The sequence below is a fragment of the Cnephaeus nilssonii genome, assembly GCF_951640355.1.
Source record: "Cnephaeus nilssonii genome assembly, chromosome: 5".
Taxonomy (NCBI): domain Eukaryota; kingdom Metazoa; phylum Chordata; class Mammalia; order Chiroptera; family Vespertilionidae; genus Cnephaeus; species Cnephaeus nilssonii.
Window position 1 is genome coordinate 51,929,408 of NC_137076.1, and position 19,473 is coordinate 51,948,880.

At 48.1% G+C, this 19,473-nt stretch overlaps 1 protein-coding gene across 1 annotated transcript in view; it reads left to right on the forward strand.

Moving 5' to 3' along the window:
• The first annotated feature begins 5,705 nt into the window (after positions 1 to 5,705).
• The window catches only part of TMEM154 (transmembrane protein 154), a 42,486-nt gene continuing 28,718 nt past the window's right edge, over positions 5,706 to 19,473 (forward strand). Inside the window, exon 1 of the mRNA XM_079773139.1 lies at positions 5,706 to 5,837. Coding sequence (XP_079629265.1) covers positions 5,768 to 5,837 — 70 coding nt within the window. The 5' untranslated portion in view covers positions 5,706 to 5,767. The remainder of the gene's footprint in view (positions 5,838 to 19,473) is intronic.

Consider the following 19,473-nt stretch of genomic DNA (forward strand, 5'->3'; position numbering starts at 1 on the left):
CAGGCTGATGCCTAGGGTGGAAGCCCCCAGGAGTCTCCAAACCCTGTAGCAGCTGCTCCGAGTGACGAGCTGACGAGTGTGTGACCAGGGTCAGCGGTCAGAATGCAAGGACAGAGGCCACTGAGGGCTCTGACAAGTGCAGAGGGGCAGGTTCGGGGGAACGTGGGTGGTGTAGGCTCCCAGCTTCAAAGGTGCTGTGCTATGGGCTGAACTGTGTCCTCTCCCCCCCTAAGAAATTCAGATGTTGAAGTCTCTAACCCCCGGTGTGATGATATTTGGAGATGGGGCCTGTGGGAAATAATTGGGTTAGATGAGTCACTAGGGCCAGGCCCTCATGCTGAGATTGGTACCGTGTAAGAAGAGGCACCAGAGAGCTTGCGCTCCCTCTCTCTGCCGGTGGAGGATGCCGTGAGAAGGTGGCCAGGCAGGGAGAGGGCTCTCACTGAAACCTGACCGTGCTGGCTCCCCAGTCTCTGACTTGCAGCCTTCCCGATCGATGAGAAAATAAATGTCTGTTGTGTCAGCCGAGCTGACTAGGACACAGGAGAATTGCTACCAGCCCCTCTCCGAGCTGCAGCTTTTCTGCTCACTCTGGGGTTCCGTTTAATCCTTCTGCCCCAGCCATGCCCATGGATCTCTCTGGCAACTCCTTCAGAGCCTGGAACCTTAAACCTGCCCCCTGTGCCCTCCTCAATGGCTTCAGAGTGAGCGACAGGCACACCTATCACTCTTACCATAGCCGAGTCCTGGCCACCTTGTGAGCAAACACTGCAGAGTCATCAGCTGCCACAGGTCAGCGTTCAGACAGAACAAGAAGCCCCAGAAAGCGTATGCCCGTGTGTCAGTGTGTGTGTGTGTGTGTGGGTGGGTGGGTGTGGGTGTGAGATGTGTGTATATTTCTGAGTGAGTGTGCATGTGGTAGGTGTTGAGAGACTGAGTACAGTCGGACAATGGCCACACCCACCATCTGCAACACACAACCCAGGAAGCCCGCCTGCTGTAAGCCAACGTGCAGGAAGTCAAACCCTACCTCTAGTAACCACAATCCCCGTAACTATTGGCCCCAATCTCCCCCTCCCACTTTCCATTCAGGAGGAGAAATATGTGCCTCCGAAGCAATAACTCAGTCTCCCTTCTAGTTCCCCAGGCCAACAGCATCCACCAGGGCACACCGAAGCCTCGCCTTTTCCCACTGCGAAGGGCTCCGCTCCTCTGCCTGCCTGGCAGGCTCAGCCGAAGCGCGAGGGGTGGTGGCGGGCTCCCTCGCTGCAGCAAGCCCGGAATAAACAGCCTTTGCTTCTTCTCATTTGGTTGGTCTCCATGGATTTCCACAGTGTGCGTGCGTGTGAGAGGGAGTGCTGTGTACATGCGTGAGCGTGTCTGAGTGTGTGTGTGTGTGTGTGTGTGTGTGTGAGTCTGTGTCTATTTTTTGGGGGAAAATGGCAATGTTGGGGGTAAGAGGGAATGTAGGGGTAGCCTGCACTGACTACAAATCTTATCATTTCTGGGTTTGTTCCCTTAGCGTCTGTCCCTTCTGTTTTGGAGCTGCCGGGAGGGAGGGGAGATAAGGAGACAGGAGGGAAGGGAGGAGGGATTGGATGAGAGTCTCTTCTGTAACACAGAGAGGTGGTTGTAAAAGCCGGATTTGTTGGGGTAAAGTAATAAAGAGTCCCCAGAACCAGCAAGCACTTTCTGTTCGTGCCCTCCTGCGTGTGAGGCGGTCTCAGGCGTCATTACCCCTGCTGTGTGCCCGCGGTCCCCTGCAGAGGCTCCCCGTGCCTCCCCGTTGAGACTGGGGCCCTGACTTCCTGCCACGAGTGTATCAGGATTTAACCTGAGGCTGGACGGCCACTTGCCAAAATTAAAGGTTGGTAAAATTAGAACAAACAGGGGTAAATAGCCCATTACCTACCACACAGTCTCCCTGTGATTTTAACTGCAGTAAAGAGATCGCCAGGTGCTGCCATTTTCTGATCAATGATGGTAATTTTCTTCCCCCTAAGATCAGTTTAATCATGGCAAGGGTCTCAGGGAGCACAGAGGTCAAAAGAAAATTATATGGTTGTGCAGGATGTCTCCGCGGCCTCGGTGTATTCTGCACATCATTCTAACTGATGGAGGGCTGTGCTTGCTCAGAAGTAACGCACGGCGCACTGGTAGCAGCTCTGAGGAACTGCCTGGCCAGGCCGCAGGCTCTGCAGAGGGCTGCAGAATAAGACCGCCTGTGGTCCAGCCACAGATACCCGACTCTGCAAAGCCTCCTGCCAGCTGTAGTTTTAAAATCAAAGAAACCAAGGCTGACCCCTCGCCCTTGCCAAACATGTGCCTTGAGCCTGGGATCCAACAATGGTTTTAACAGGGGGGGGGTGTGGTGAAGTGAAGAGAGCTCCAAGCCCTGGGCCTCCTCTGTTGCACGTGTGTGGCAGCTGGAGAAATGCATGCGAGTATAGGAATAACTGCCAACCAAACTCAGCGCTGGAGGGTCTCAGAGCCAGTGGCCTATTCACTTGCGCAGCAAGCGTTTGATGAATAGTTCTTTCCCTGTTGCTTTCCAATCAATCATCCAGTTTTGATCGCGTCTATTTTCTTCCACCATTTGTTCTGTGTTGTCACCTAAAGGGCAAAGGCATATTAAATCAGGAGTTGACTTAATTGCCGGTTTAAAACAATAAAATCCATACTGTAAACCCATTAGCAAACTGCTCATTACACGAATCACCAACCTACTTCTTGTGCATATGAACTGAGACAAACAGTGACTAATGACATTAAAAAGCAGCAATGCACTGAACCAAAAACTAATGGCTGTGTCAGGGGCAGAGACATTCCAGTCACCTCGAGTGTTTACACCAACCAGATCACTGCAGATGAAACCTACTGGAAAGTGGTGACTCATGGTAACCTGCAGGAAAGGGTTACAGATAGGTGTCTGATGCCCCTCTCAGTCTGCCCAGTCTCTCTTAGCACCAAAACAACCATGATTATGAAATTGCATTCTCTAGTGCTTAGGTCCTGACCCTAACCAATGGAAGGACTTCAGTTAGAACACAAAACCCTAACACTCTAATCTCCCTGCACACTGGCCTAAAGATACCTCCTTCCTGCATTGTTTTAATTGGGTAGAATTTCCACCCCATTCTAATCCAACTCAGTCCTATTTTGCTTGTTGTTAACAACCTCGGAGGAATTTATTGTCATGCAAAGAGGAAGAAAGGTAAAATGCAACCCCCTCCCCCCCACCCCAACCCCCAACAGACTCTGCTTTAGAAATACACCCTTTAAAAGATCATTTCTCTCTTACCATATGGTCCAGCAATCAGGCCCCTTGGTAATGTTCCAAAGGATTTGAAAACTTACATACACACAAATATCTGCACAGGGATGTTTATAGCAGCTTATTTTTAACTAGAGGCCTAGTGCACAAAATTCGTGCACTGGGGAGGGGGTGTCCTTCAGCTCAGCCTGCACCCTCTCCAATCTGGGACCCCTTGGGTGAAGTCCGACTGCCAGTTTAGGCCCAATCCCACAGACATCCCTCTCACAATCCAGGACTGCTGGCTCCCAACCACTCTCCTGCCTGCCAGCCTGATCACCCCCTAACCACTCCCCTGCCAGCCTGATAGATGCCTAACTGCTCCCCTGCTGGCCCGATCGCCCCCAACTGCTCTCCCCTGCTGGCCCAGCCACGCCCAACTGCCCTCCCCTGCAGACCTGGTTGCCCCTAACTGTCCTCCCCTCCTGGCCCAGTTGCCCCTAACTGCCCTCTCCTGCTGGCCTGATCACCCACAATTACCCTCCCCTGCCGGCCATCTTGTGGCAGCCATATTTGACCACATGGGGGCGGCCATCTTGTGCAATGTCATGAGTGTCAATTTGCATATTACCTCTTTATTATATAGGATTGACAAAATTTTGAAGCAACCAAGATGTTCTCAGTAGGTGAATGGATAAATCACTGTGGTACATGCAGAATATTATCCAGAGCTAAAAAGAAATGAGGTATCAAGCCGTAAAAAGACAAGGAGGAACCTTAAATGCATATTGCTAAGTGAAAGAAGCCAATCTGAAAAGGCTACATACTGTATGAGTCCAGCATATGACATTCTGGAAAAGACAAAACTACAGAAACAGTAAAAAGATCAATGGTTGTCATGATGGGAAAAATAAGACATTTGGGGGGGGGGGGGGGGCTAGCAATCTGAATCTGTGCCAGTAACCTAATGTACATTCTTGATAGCCTATAATTAAGTCACTGCCCCTTTCTCCACAATCTGGTCTTCTGAGACCTGTTACATAAATGCTCCCATTTTACAGAGGCCATAAACCATGAACAATATACAACCCCCGGAGGGGGTTATCAGTGCTGGCACCAGGCCAGGCCTTTAGGTGTGGTCTCACGGCCTCCATCCCAACACACAGGGTTTTTTGCAAAGCCTGAGAAAGATCTGGAAGTCCCATCCATATTTGGGGGACAAAGAAACCAAAGGGGATAAAAGAAGAGCTTCCACCATATTGGTTTGCTCAGGATTTGGAGAGAAACAGTCTCCGCTGAGTCACTGTACTAGTACATGTAAAACATCTGAAAAACAATGTTTTGTTCCTGTATCTCCGATACTCCTGCATATTTTTCGGTCCCCTGGAAAATTCTGTAACAGTCAGAGGTTGGGGGAGGGTGCTGAGTGGAACACTGAGGATCTTTAGGCCAGTAAATCTACTCCGTACAATACTGCAATGAAAATACATGTCATTATTACTACACATTTGTCCAAACCCATAGAATGTACAACACCAAGAGTGAACTTTGGGTGATTATGACGTGTTCATCAGTTGTAACAAATGTACCAGCCTATGGGGGATGGTCACAATAGGGGAGATTATGCATGTGTGGGGGCAGGGGCTATAGGTGAAATCTCTGCACCTTCTTAATTTTTCTGTGAACCTAAAACTAAAGACTTAAAAAAATAAATAAAGTCTTTATAAAGAAAAAAAGGAAAAAAACAAAATGAACAGAAAGTAACTCCCCAAAACCAACATAAAAAGATCATTTCTCTCCAGGGAAGCAGAGCACACCTTCCAGGCTTGGGTGTGGCATGGGCCCCTCCCTCTCCCTGAGCCTTGATGGAGGGGCATTCCTCCAGGGCCCAGGAAGGAGGCTGGGCCTGGCTGGAGAGAAGTGGCCTGGCCTTGATCTCACGGTGGTGCTGATGCTCCTGCTCTGTCCACCGTGGCAGAACTAGCTACACGGAGTTATTTAGACTTAAATGAATAAAGCAGGAAGCTAAATATGCAGTTCGCACTAGCCTCATTTCAAGTGCTAATGGCTACTGTCCTGGACAGCACCGGTCTGGAACAGTTCCATCATCTCAGGAAGTCCTACCGCTGGCTAACGCTGCTCTAGACTCCGCCACAGAGACTCACCTGCCGGTTGACTAAAATCACAAATCAAGAATGCACGTGGTTCAGGACCCCCACTCTCAGATTCCGAACGACACCTGAGCAACGGACGTGGCTGGGCGGGGGCTGGAAAGGGCTTGGGAGGCGTGCTAACTGCATCAGCGATTGAAGAGCAACTTCTCTTTTGCAATCCTTGCTGGTCTGACAGGCTCCTGCAGAATTACATCACTTCCTAAAAAAACAGGCAAACACTTCTCCTTCAAGTTAGCACCTACCCAAACAAGCAGGAAACAGGAAATGTTCACGTTTCAAGGAGGCTGGAGCCAGCGCAGCAGCATCGTGCGTGCGGGAGGCAGCGCCCAGGCCAGCTGACATGAAGGCTCCTAGCGCTGCCCTCCTCTGTGCCCTGACAATCGCGCTCTTCCTCACTGGCCGGGCTCAGGGTAAGCTACCTCCACTGCAGGGAGGAGGATAATGAAGCCTTGTTTGGTGCCCGAGGCGATAGAACTCTGCCGGGGAGGCTAACACCCAGAAAAATGTAATCCTTTTTTTTTGTGAAAGAAGTGCAGGAAATTCGAACTGTCTTTTTAAGGTAGTGGGGTGGGAGGGTGAACTTGCCTTCCCCTGCAGCTATCAAATCGTGCTCTAGCCCGATCGCTTACCGTGACCTCCCTGCAATCCTTTTGTCTTCTAAGATATGTGGGTCCCTGTAATTTACCCGCTTTAATGGGCATATTAAGGAAACCATAAAGTCTTTGGCAGTTCGTGGAAAAGAACGTTTCATTCAGCTGAAACAGAGAAATAATAATACATTTGATTTTAACCGTGTGGGTTGAGAAGTCTGCTGGTTTCAAAAACGCCTCGAGAAATTGTGGTATGGAGATTTACTACTGGAAAGTCTACGAAAGAAAAACATAAGTTTAGAAAAATGCAAACAGGAAATTATCTGAGGCGTTCCCAGGCATCCACTCTTAACTTTTCAAGAAAGGCCCTTCATTTGTTTTTATTTGATCTTGTTACTATGGGGGGAGTAACAAAATTGACAATTGAAAATTTCTTTGAGTTGATTGTTACTGATGCTTTGTTTAAAAAAGTGATATGCTAATAATTGCAAACAATGCTATTGAAAAGGGCAAAATGTTAAATCTAATTCTTTTGCGCTAAGAGCAGCTATCGGTTTATATCCTTGACAGTTGTTACAGCAAGCATGGTCACCCTCAAATGCCTCTTACGGTTGTGTTGACTCGCCCTTGGGTAAATAAACTTGCTGCCCATGGTTTCTTCAGGGCATGCTACCTGCTTCTGGTGTAGGGCAGAACTTCAAGCAACAGGAGAGTTCTCAAGCTGCAGTTCTTTAATTAGGATGGGGCATTAGGCACTGATGATCTAACAGATGTCACAACTTCCTGGAGATTAGCAGTTAGCATCCAACCACACCCACCCCTCCAATTTCTCTTTCCGTGTGAGTGCCCTCCACATGGTCCCTCCAGGCTTTTGAGATGGGAAATGAAAGGTGAAAGGCAAACCATTCCAACGGAAAAGGTGTTTGGTTGAAATTGAGGATAGCGTTTAAAATAAGTTTGGGGGACAATGTTTTATGCACAAAGTTTTGGAGCTGGAAGGGAGCCTAAAGATTATGCAGCTCGAGCTGCACTGGGGGGTCCAGGGGAAGAAACTGAGGCAGAGGAAGTTGAGACGTCTGAATCCCTGCTAGTCAGCTTTTCTGTCATGGACTCCAGGGTTCTCTCCTCTCGCCGAGGGGACCAACCACACCCCCTGCCAAGACCACTGAACCAGACTCCTTTTTCCTCAGGGCACCCCTCAGCACACCCAAGGAAGTGGAGCCTAGCCATCCCATTTCCACCTCTTGTAACCCTTATGACTGCCACAAACACCCCTCCCCTCCCCCGAGAGCAATATTAATCTTGCCTGAGGATTTTCTTGAGCTTCTTAAAAATGAATAGAAGTATTTGCAATTGGGGAGATGCAGAAGGAAAATCTGAAGAGACTCGATCCTTAAAACTTCTCTTTCTGAGACCCTACCTGATCATGTGACTCTTAAAAACCTCCAGTGGCTCCTCATTTATGCTCCTTGGACTCACACCTATCTCCTTCCCAGTGGCACCTCCTTCCATGTGTCCTCCCACTCCCTAGCCACACCCTTCTAGTCACACTGAGCTGTAGTGTTATAACAGGTAGTGTTAGCATGTCAGAAGTCAAAGATGAAAAGCTGCATTTAAATCACAGATGATAATCTGCATTGTAGTCAAGCACAGGGCTTATCTAGCTAATCCAACACATTTATTGGGCCCTTCCTGGATTCCCCAGGTCTGAAAATACAAAATTGCCCCTTGCAAAATGTATGTATAATCAAAGGGTATTACTTTGAGATTAGTCGAGGAAAAGGCTATTCTAAATTAAAGACTGAATATATAATTTTTAAATTAATGTATATCCTTTTGATCTGATGGTGCCTAAGACTTGAGGATGTGAGTTGGTTTATAGGTGTCACACTTGTATTTCCTTGGAGCTGTCTGGTGGGAGAATCCAATCTCCTGAACAGCCCAACGTTCCCTTGTGAGCATATTAAGGGATATGTCTCAAATGAGGCCTTTAGTAACCACAATCAGGCAACATTATCTAATACCTGCAGTTCCTTGAGGCCTGCCTCATTACCTCTGAGTCAGCATCTTTCTCTTTGTGTAGATTGAGAGCCTGATGAAGAATTGATTACTATCCCAAGTGAATAATCCACTTAGAAGTCACCAGGAGGGAAATGAGAAAACAGCTTTTCTGGGATTTGGATCAAACAGAAGAGCATACCGTAGTTAAAGCAAAGCTCTGGGCCCAGGTATCTTGGCCAGTGTCAGATGCTAAGAAAGTTCAGCTTCAAGGGGTGACATTCTGCCCCCGGAGTGAAAGGAGACATGCCTACCTCATGCCTTACCCTGGGCCCTGTCAATGTCAGCTGAACACTATCAGCAAGCTAAAAGCAACTTCTCAGATACCAAAGGCATGGGATTTATTAGCTGCTGCAGGCAGGATGGTTTGTAGAAAGAAAGTCAAGGGCAGAAGGCAGAAACAAGGTGGCTGCCCCTGTTTGGGTGGCCAGAGTCAAACACCGGATTTGACAGAGAGGACTGGGAGATAGTCTGGGCTGTTTCAGAAGAGTAAGAACCATGTAATTACTGATTAGTGAACCTTGAGAAGAAGATAAGGAACAGAAGAAAATGCCAGTTGCGTAAACCAAGTGGCACTTTCTGGCACTGTCCTCGTTTCAATGAGTGTGACTGCCACCTGCGATTTTCTGGGACAGTCCCAGTGAAGTAGTAACGATGATGATAGGGAACATATACAGTGCTCATTACATGCCCGGCACTATTCTAAACACTTCCCATTAACTAATTCATTTAGTTCTCATCACAGCCTTATACAATGGGTACTAGTATCCCTGTTTTACATCTGAGAAAACTGAGGCACAGAGAAGTTAAATGATTGGCCCAAGGTCACACAGCTAAGCAGTAGATCTAAGTAAGATTCAGCTTCAGGAGTCTATGCTCTAACAGTTAGTGGTCGGCAAACTCATTAGTCAACAGAGCCAAATATCAACAGTACAACGATTGAAATTTCTTTTGAGAGCCAAATTTTTTAAACTTAAACTTCTTCTAATGCCACTTCTTCAAAATAGACTCACCCAGGCCGTGGTATTTTGTGGAAGAGCCACACTCAAGGGGCCAAAGAGCCACATGTGGCTTGCGAGCCGCAGTTTGCCGACCACAGTACTATACACTACTATATTGCCTCTGGGTTTTCAGGCTATGTGTCTAGTTTCAGGTTTGGAAAAATATGTCTCTGGTGCCTTCCCAACTGTAGGTAGACACACATAAACTCTTGGCTGGGCTCTAAGGTAACTTACCACATGTTAATAAAGAAGGTGTTTGTGGTGTGGTCAGAGACTGGCTGACAGGGAAAGGAGTGGTGAGAGTTGGGTTAAACTTTGGCCTGGAGAGGGGGAAGGGAGGGGCTGAAAGGTATAGAGTGAACAAAACAGAATCTGGGGATTAGCATAGTTAACACCAGAAGCAGGTAGACCAATGCTGAAGTCACTGGATAAGAGGCTTCAGGGTGTGGGAACCAGGGAGGAAAAGCCCAGCCTTGCTGTGGGAGAGAACTGACCCCAAGGACCACACATACACACACACCACACACACACACACACACACACACACACACACACACACACACACGCAGAGAGGGATTTACTGAGGCTTAAAGTCCCTCTGCGTCTAAAAGGATGACCCAGGAAATCAGAAGGGGGCAGGATCTTGGCTGGGATGAGCTCAATTCTGTAAAGAAACAATGCAACCTGCAATTTGCCTACTTGTGCATAGTTTGTATAGTTTGCACCACCCTCAAATGTTGGCAAAGATGTGGAGAAACAGGAACTCTGAACCGCTGGTGGAAGGGTAGATGAGTGCCTTCACCTAGTCTATCTTGCTGCTTAACACATCCATTGGGCTTTTAATTTCAGCTATCATATTTTTTATTTCTAGAAAATCCTTCATCTACAATATATTATATATATTGTGTCTTGGTTTTATTATCTTCCTGTGTTATTTATTTCTTCTTTTATGTCTTTATTTTAAACATATTATTATTCGATAACTTTTATCTGAAGATTTTGTAGACCTACTATTATTCTTGTTGCTTGTTGTATCTGTCAACTCCTATTCGTGATGGAAATCTTGGGGCCACTGAGGGCAGAACCTGGCACACAGAGGGTGACTCACCCTATGTAGCAGAACCCCAAATTTTCTGACCCTATCACCAAGCTACTGTAAATATTTAACCAATACAACCCTTGCCCTGTTACCACAAAATAGAATTTGAAAGAAACTCAGACAGGGATGTGCTGGGCTTGAGGAGGGCTGGTGCTTGGACCTCAGACTTAAACCTCAGCTTGGGATGGGGAGGGCAGGCCTCTGGGGTCAGCCTTCAGGAGTCACAGAAGGAGGTGCCAAAACCTTATTAAAAGTGCAAACCAGAGTTAGCAGTGGAGCCAAGTCGCTAACCAGAAGCAGGTAATCAAGGAAACCAAAGTGATTGCCAAAGCGAAAGAAGTAGACAAAACCAAATTCAAAACCAGAGGAGGGGCCAGGCCCACAGTGTCAGGATGATGGATGACGGTGGATCAGCCTGGGGTGGCACATCTGACTTGGACTTTGAACTTTACTGAAATCACTGCAGTTGCTTATTTTTTCTCCCTCTTTCCCTTTCACTCTCTCCCTCCCTCCATCCCCGCCCCTCTCTTGTTTTTTTTTTTAATCTTCAAGCCTCCATCTCAGGACAGTCCTGTGACAACCTTCCTCACAGCTCTTGCTGTCTCAACCAACTCCATAGTAACCTCAAAATAATAAAAAATAGTAACTGACCTTTGAGCTAAGAATGATTTAAAAAAAAAAAAGTAATGATCTCTTAAGAACTTACATAATAGCCTGTATTTTGCCTCTTGGCCTCAAGACCTAAAATACTTATTCTGTGATCCTTTAAGAAAAAGTTTGCCAATCACTCTAGTCAATGTGGAAATATTTAATATAATACCATGTTACCCGTTTCATTTTTCTCTGTTCTTTTTGACAGGTATACATTCACAATGAAAAATAATGCGAGAGTCTGTTGCATTCTTTCCCAGCACTCCCATGTCCCCATCTCGCTCTCCTCCATCGTTTAGAGATTTCCCCAATCTCCTTGAAAGACATTTTCATTTTCTCACTTTCCATTCATTTCTCGGCCCACTGCAATCTGGCTACTATGTCAACCACAGCACTTGCTTTATCTGGGGTACCACTGCCTCTTAATAGCTTAATCCACAGGACCCATTTCCATCCTTAATTTATGTTTTTCTCTGTGCCATTTGGCTTAATTAACCAATTATTGAAACTCTCCTCTTCCATGGGTCTTACAACACCATGTTGCCAACTAATAAATGCTAGGAGAATATTTAGGCTGAGTCCTAGGTCAGCCATTGAAATAACAAGAAACCATCTTGGAAAAAAAGAAAAGAAAAGAAAAGAAACTACCAATGAGTAAGTAGAATAAGACCAGGAATCCAAGACTGGACCACCGTTAGAGAATTTATCCATGTGATTTATCCCATTAAAACTAAATGAGAACAGAATAATAGGATTACATTAATAATTATTGAAAAGAAGTTAATAAGAGAGTGAGAATAGCACAACATCAGTTACTCAAGCTGCAATACTAAAATTCTGACTACTTGAGGCCTGTTAGCTACCTGGGATGGAAAGGCAGGATTGATTCTCTTTCAAGATGAAATAGGATCAGCAGCAAGCCAGCTTTAGAGACCTGTTCAAGGTCATTGCCAATCCTAGAAAATCTCACCCATTATTTTGCTCCCCTCAGGTACCTCAGGCACTTGCTTCCTCCCTGACCCTCCAAAAAACCTTCACACAATAAACAGACTCTTGCTCTCTGCTCCACCATAGGTGGGCGACAGGGAACTTTTGGTTGCACCCGCTCCTCATTCTTCCTGTAGCTCATGGTGAAGGTACATCAGTAGCCACATCTCTTTTCCCTGCTTTCCTGATCTCTGATTTATCACAAACATACACCTACCACTTATTTTGTGGTTTGTCTCTGTCTTGCAGTTGCCTCTCTGGCAACGCTGAGCTTGTGCTGGTGCCATGCCAGGACGGAGGGCTGCGGTGACCCATACAAGAGCCCAGCCACTTCATCCCATGGGCTGCGTTTCTCCCTTCCCCACTCAGAGGGAGGCTGGCGTAGGCAGCAGGTAGAGGGTAGGGCATGGCGAGGAACATGGGTTATTAAGTTACTCTTTTAAATTGTAATTTTGAAATTGAGAGAGAGAGGGAAATATAATAAACAACAGAAACCTATTCAGGTTAGTAACGTTAACAATTTCCTTTCATAATCCTTGATCCTTTCATTTTTAAAGCACTTTGTGTCTACTATTCCACTGATGGTAGGAAGAAGTTTTAAATGTTAAAAGTGTGTCTGTATCCTGTCCCATAAAGATACATACATATCTGCCCTAGCTGGTTTGGCTCAGTGGATAGAGTGTCTGCCTGCATACTGAAGGGTCCTGGGGTTAGATTCCAGGTCAAGGGCACATGCCTGGGTTGCCGGCTCGATCCCCCCTGGGGGCATGCAGGAGGCAGATGATCAATGATTCTCTCTCATCATTGATGTTTCTGTCTCTCTCCCTTCCTCTCTGAAATCAATTAAAATAACTATATATATAAAAAGCCAGCATCTGTAACGACCGGAACCAACAATGACCAGTTGCTATGATGCCCACTGTGGCCAGTGAACTGGCCTGATCTGGGGGTGGGGCTGGCCAGCCAACCTCCTGTGGCCCCTTCCCCCGGCCAGCCCACCCCTGATCGAACCCCCACATCCCAATAGGGGGCGGGGCTGGCTGGCCAACTTCCCGCAGCCCTATCCCTGGCTGTCCCCACACCCTATGTGCCCCCACCACCCTGATTGGCCTGCAGCCCCTCTCTCTGGCCAGCCCCACCCCTGATTGCACCCCCCACCCCAATAGGGGGTGGGGCCGGCCTGCCAACCTCCTGCAGCCTCACCCCCTGGCCAGCCCCACCCCTGATGGGCCCCCACCACCCTGATCAGCCCACAGCCCCTCACCCTACCGAGCCCCAACCCAGATTGGCTCCCCCACCCCAATCAGAGGCAGGGTAGGCTAGCTGGCCAACCACCCATGGCCCCTCCCCCAGGCCACTGGCCCCAGTCAGCAACCCCCCATCCCATTTGGGGGTGGGGCCCGCTGGCCAATTGCCCGCAGCCCCTCCCCCAGCCGGCCAGGCCCTGATTGGGCCCTGATCAGGGCGGGCTGACTCGCCAACCTCCCGCCATCTCCTCCTCCCAACAGGCCCAGTCTTGATCTGTCCTGATTGGGGCCAGGCCAGCGAGACCCCACCCATGCACGAATTCATGCACCGGGCCTCTAGTGTGTGTGTGCACTTAAACATATATAATGCATACATTCCTGGCTCAGCTGGTGTGGCTCAGTGGTTGAGCGTCAGCTATGAACAAGGAGGTCACAGTCTGATTCCCTATCAGGGCACATGTCTGCCTTGCAGGCTCAATCCCCAGTAGAGGGCAACCGATCAGTGATTCCCTCTCATCATTGATGTTTCTCTCTCTCTCTCTCTCTCTCTCTCTCTCTCTCTCTCTCTCTCTCTCTTCCTCTCTGAAATCAATAAAAATATATTTAAAAAAATACATACATTCCTTGAATCTTCTAGTCACTACAGGCCAGAATAGGATTTCAGTATACAAAAATGTAGTCGGACAGTGAAAAACCCAGCTTCCCCAGGTGGTTAACTTCAAACTAGAGACAACAGGGTCTTGGAAAGTCTGATTAGATATGAGCAAACTTTCTCTAAAAAAGACATCAAAATAAAATAGAAACAGACATCAGAGCTTCGTGGGCCCCCATTGTGGGGTGTGTTTTAATCCTATATAATAAAAGCCCAGCAACCATAATGGCAGAATGACCACAATGACCACTCAACCAGTCACTATGAGGTGCACTGACCACTTCTTGGTCCCTTTCCCTGGATGGTAGGCTCCGATTGCTGATGGCAAACGGTGACCCAGAGTGGGTGGCGGGGAATGCGGTGGTGCCAGGCCAAGGACCCTGCCCCACTGGTCTCCCCACACACAGAAGGTGACCAGCAGCGGGGTTGGGGCCGACGAGTGGGCGTGAACAGCTGACCTCTCAGTCCCTCCCCCAGCCATCAGGCTCCCATCACTGGATGGCAAACAGGGAACTGGGGTGAGTGGCAGCGGGGGATAGGGACCAGCTGCCAGCAGCTGGGGAAGATGGCCCTGATCGCAGGCTAGTCCTAGGGACCGTACCAGCATACAATCTAGTCTGATAATAAATTGAAAATGCAGGTGTGCATTTTTTAAGGCAATGAGGTAAAAAAAAACAACAATTTGGCTTCACAAGTCAATTCCCAGAGCAGATGATGGCATGAAAGCATCTTACCAGATGACCCTCCTCAAAATAAGCAAAAGAAATATATTTTTAACAGTCATTTTCACTGCCGATGGCTGACATGAAAGGGTGTACAAAACGTCGGCACTGCTTTACCTAAACTACCCTTCAATATGTAAAATCTGCCATTAACGTTCCGTGCATGCTTTTCCTTGCATCTGTTAAACCAGCTGTTTATTCTGACCCTATATTCTTCAAGTGAGTATGTCAGGAAAAGTATATCAAGAGAATGTTTTCACTTAATAAACACTGTCAACTACGCAGTACAACCAAGCTTCTAATGAAAACTACACTCTCTCCCCATGAGCATCCAGCTCCCAGGAGAACAAAGTCCCTTGGCCTATACATGTGGAAGCCATGGGGAACACTAAATCCCCTGCCAAAAACATAAATAAACAAAACTAAAAAATAGAAACATGAAGTTTCATCACTAGGGATTCACAACTTTGCATTAAGCAATTCCTCTCATACCCCAGTGTCTTTAAAAAATTCATGTAGTTTTTTTGAGAGAAAACCACCTTTGATTCCTATTTCTCTTCATGATAAAGAATACCCTGTGTGTTTTTCTAAATGGGGGTTGATAGATAGAGGAGGATGTCAGACTCATATATATATATATATATATATATATATATATATATATATATATATATATTGATTGATTGATTGATTTCAGAGAGGAAGGGAAAGGGAGAGAGAGAGAACCATCAATGATGAGAGAATCATTCATCGGCTGTCTCCTGCATGGCCCACACTGGGGATTGAGCCTGCAGCCCAGGCATGTGCCCTGATCAGGAATCAAACTGTGACCTCCTGGTTCATAGGTGGATGCTCAACCACTGAGCCACACCGGCCAAGTGGATGTTAGACTCTTTTTTTTTTTTTTTAATATATTTTATTGATTTTTTACAGAGAGGAAGGGAGAGGGATAGAGAGTTAGAAACATCGATGAGAGAGAAACATCGATCAGCTGCCTCCTGCACACCCCCTACTGGGGATGTGCCCGCAACCAAGGTACATGCCCTTAACCGGAATCGAACCCGGGACCTTTCAGTCCGCAGGCCGACGCTCTATCCACTGAGCCAAACCGGTTTCGGCGGATGTTAGACTCTTGATAACAAGGTGAGAGGTGTGACTTTTTACCTCAGACTAATATGGCCTATTTTTAATTTCCTAAACAACTATTTATGAACTAGAGGCCCAGTGCATGAAATTCATGCATGGGGGGGGGGTGTCCCCTCAGCCCAGCCTGCACCCTCTCCAATCCGGAATCCCTTGGGGGCCATCCCTCTCGTAATCCTGGACCGCTGGCTCCTAATCACTCACCTGCCTGCCTGCCTGGTTGCCCCTAACTGCCCCTCACTGCCGGCCCGATCGCCCCTCACTGCCCCCCCTGCTGGCCTGGTCGCCCTAACTTTCCCCCATTGCCGGCCAGGTCACCCCCAACTGCCCCCTCCCTGCCAACCTGGTTGCTCCTAACTGCCCCTCCCCCGCTGGCCTGACCATCCCTAACTGCCCCCCCTGCCAGCCTGGTCGCCCCTAACTGCCCCCCCTCACTGGCCTGGTTGCCCCTAACTGCCCCCCCGCTGGCCTAGTCACCCCTCACTATTCCCCCTGCCAGCCTAATCGCCCCCAACTGATCCCCCCGCCAGCCTGGTTGCCCCCAACTGCCCCCCCTGCCAGCCTGGTTGCCTCTTACTGCCCTCCCCCACCAGCCTGGTCGCTCCCAACTGCCCCCCCTGCGAGCCTGGTCATCCCAACAGCCCCCCCTGCTTGCCTGGTCACCCCCAACTGCCCCCCCCCCCCGCCAGCCTGGTCGCCCCATGCAGCCTGGTTGTTCAGTTGTTTAGTCATACCTTGCTAACCCCCCTGCCGGCCTGGTTGCCCCACACAGCCTGCTTGTTCAGTCATTTGGTCGTCCCTCAGGCCAACCCTGAGTGGCTGGGCAGCCAACATCCGAGGCTTGCCTGCACCTTGGGCCGGCTCTGGGTGGCTGGGGGGCTGAGGGGACTGGGGGACTCCAGAGGCAGGCTGTGGAGCGGCCGGGCCCACCTGGGGGTGAGCCTGGCCGTGCTACGCACCTGCCACCCCGGCGGAACTGAGGGGACTGGCGCCACCATCTTGTGGCTGTGGGCGCCGCCATCTTTTGTGAGGGCATGACAGTCAACTAGCATATTCCCTCTTTATTAGATAGGATGCCCACTACACAGCAGATAGGTTCCAGGTTGTGATAGATGTAGTGTGAAACAGAGGAGGAGACAGACAATAAGCAGGTACAGTACATGAATGATGATTTCAGACACTAAGCAATAAGTTAATACTGTTTTGAGACCAAGTAAACCAGAGAGAAGACAGAGCACTTCAGAGACAGTGTCCATGCAGGAAGGGGTTCCAATGGCTCAACACCAAGGTCCTCCACTTTCAAGAAAAGGGAAGTGGGTCGTTTGCTTCACCAGGAAGCAGAGTCATTTCCGCTTAGTGATGATGCTGAGAGCAGTGATAAAGGTGGCCACGTGCCCGCTCTGCTGCTAGAGCTGCCAGGCTCAACTCATGCATTTCCCCCATTTTCCCACTTATAAGGATTCCCCCAGGGTCCTCACCAGATGTGTGAAATAGGAGTCCCAGATTGTTTGCATGGATATTGTCAATAATCATTTGTAACTGACTCTATACATGGTGCAGCTTATTATCTGGATTAAAAGTGAAATACTTCAGCTTAGTTTCGTCATTCACCTGACCACTCCCATGATCTCTTCATAATGCTCCATTATCTGAGCAGAGAAAGAGAAATGGTAGGAGGGAGAATTCCTGGGAGAGTTTCATTGGGGTCATTTGAGATAGCCATGATGGGCCACCTGAAAGGAAGAGAGAGCTAGGGCCAGCCTGCTTCCTTGAGCCCCCCACTCCCGCCCCTGCCCCCCCACCCCCATCATTCCACAGGCAGGTCTCACATAGGGTACACAGCCACACCAGCTGACTGTCTCACAGCCCTTTTGCTCTTAATACACTGTCCTTGTTTTTTCTTCTTCTCTGTACTTTTGCTGGCTGATGCCTCTCTCTTTATTCTCACATGTGATCCTCTTCATCTTTATCCTCTGCAGCTTCTTCTGTGTTTACCCCCGGCCCCACCCCTTTTACTCTGAAATATGTTCAAATTTAGATAAGAAGATACAACACTAAAATGAAGAAGTTACATCAGGCAGATTAGTCTCCTGAGAAACAGATACATCTATAGATGAGGACAGAAATGGGTGGAGGACAGAGGAAATAGCAAATCTACGGACCCCTGGCATAGGTGTGGCACCTGGTGGGTTATACAGCATTTTCACGTTTGTGATTTCCTTTGCTCTTCATTCAAACGCCTTGGGACAGCAGGCCTGTCCAGAGCAGCAGGCCTCCCTTCTTGGCCTTTAGGGAAGGAAGGGCTGGAGAAGTGAGGGGCTCTTCCCAGGCCCCACTGCTAGAGAAGGCAGCACCGTCTCAAGCCCCACTCTTCTTCTCCTTTTAATTTATCTTTATTGTTGAAAGTATCACAGATGTTCCTTTTTATCCCTCCATTGACCCTCATCTACCCAACACCCTACTGTGTCCCTGGGTTATGCATATAACTTCTTTGGTTAATCTCTTCCCTTCCACCCCCTCCCCTCTACAGAGTCAAGCCTCCTCTTCTGAATCCAAATCCTTTTCTCCACGGTGCCATGGAGATGCCCAGGAAGTCCTCACACAATGCAGGAATTGCTCTACACCTTCTGCAGGGTTCATCCTGCAACTCGTTACCTAAAAGAGTTCTGGGTTCCTCAATAGTGGTGTTGGGCTCCTAAGGCTGTACATGTCACTTCTATCTAAGAAGCATAGGATGGCTCCTACAGGAAATCACTGTTGACTGTATTGGGCCTTAGCAAGTGCTTCTTGGTGAAGGCTGGGTCCCTGGTGTCTTAGGCCGCACAGTGTCAGAGGGTCCCGTGTCCACTGGGTTAAGAGTTGCTGTTAGCCCACAGGCCATGGGAGGAACTTGTAATGCTTCGGTAAAAGCCCCCCAGCTGCCCTCGGCCAGCTCCACTTCCATCCCTACTCTTGTGACTCTGGCTCCTCTCTTGTTTCCACCTTGATTTTGTCCACCTCTGGTTTTCTTCCTCTCACCTTTGTCCTCCTGATTACTGAGGATGTGATTCTATGGCCCACCTGGTTTTCCTGATCCCTTTGAAGACATTTGATGCTTCCGGCACAAATTCTTGGGGCTGATCCCCAATGTTTACAACTTCCCCCTCTTTCCCTTCATAGACTCCCTGCTTACCCAGCCCTTTCCTGACTTCATCTCTGCCAGTTCTCTTGTATGACGACTGAGCTAGAGTTGTCTTGGAGAAGTTGTGAGAGCGGACCACCAAGAGTAGTTTGATGCTGTTCCCCTTCCCATTACACCCAACACCCCCTTCTCTGCGGCCCCCCTCTTGAGATACACTGCAGAAAGTACTTGCAAATGTGTAAACTGGAGGGTGTGCAGGGCTGTTTGTTGTAGCATCATTAAAAATACAAAGAAATAACCTAAATCTCTATTAATAGGAATAGGTTATGATACTTCCAAATAACAGAAGACAGCTTTCTATATGCAGACATGGAAGAATATTTGAGTCAAATTTTAAGTGAAATAAGAGACAGAACAAGATTTAACTTCTTTTGCTGTCATTTGTGTTCATAAAACAAGAAATGATACTTGTATAGGCACAGAGTTTCTTGGGAAGGCAGCGGAAACAGTGGTTATCTCTGGGGAGGGTAACAAACGGGGGAAAGGGTGGTAGAGAAATTTCCTTGCTGAGCTTAGTACCATGTGTACAGCACCTATTCAAAAATTCTAATGAAAAACAAGATCAAGGCTTTAGAATCAACATAAAGATGTGGCAATAGATGGGACCTTGGGGATCGATCACTCCTGTTGTACAGATTAGAACATTATCATTAAGGGGTAAATAATTTGTCCAAATTCCCACACTTCCTAAGTGAAAAGTGATGACTAAGCCCCT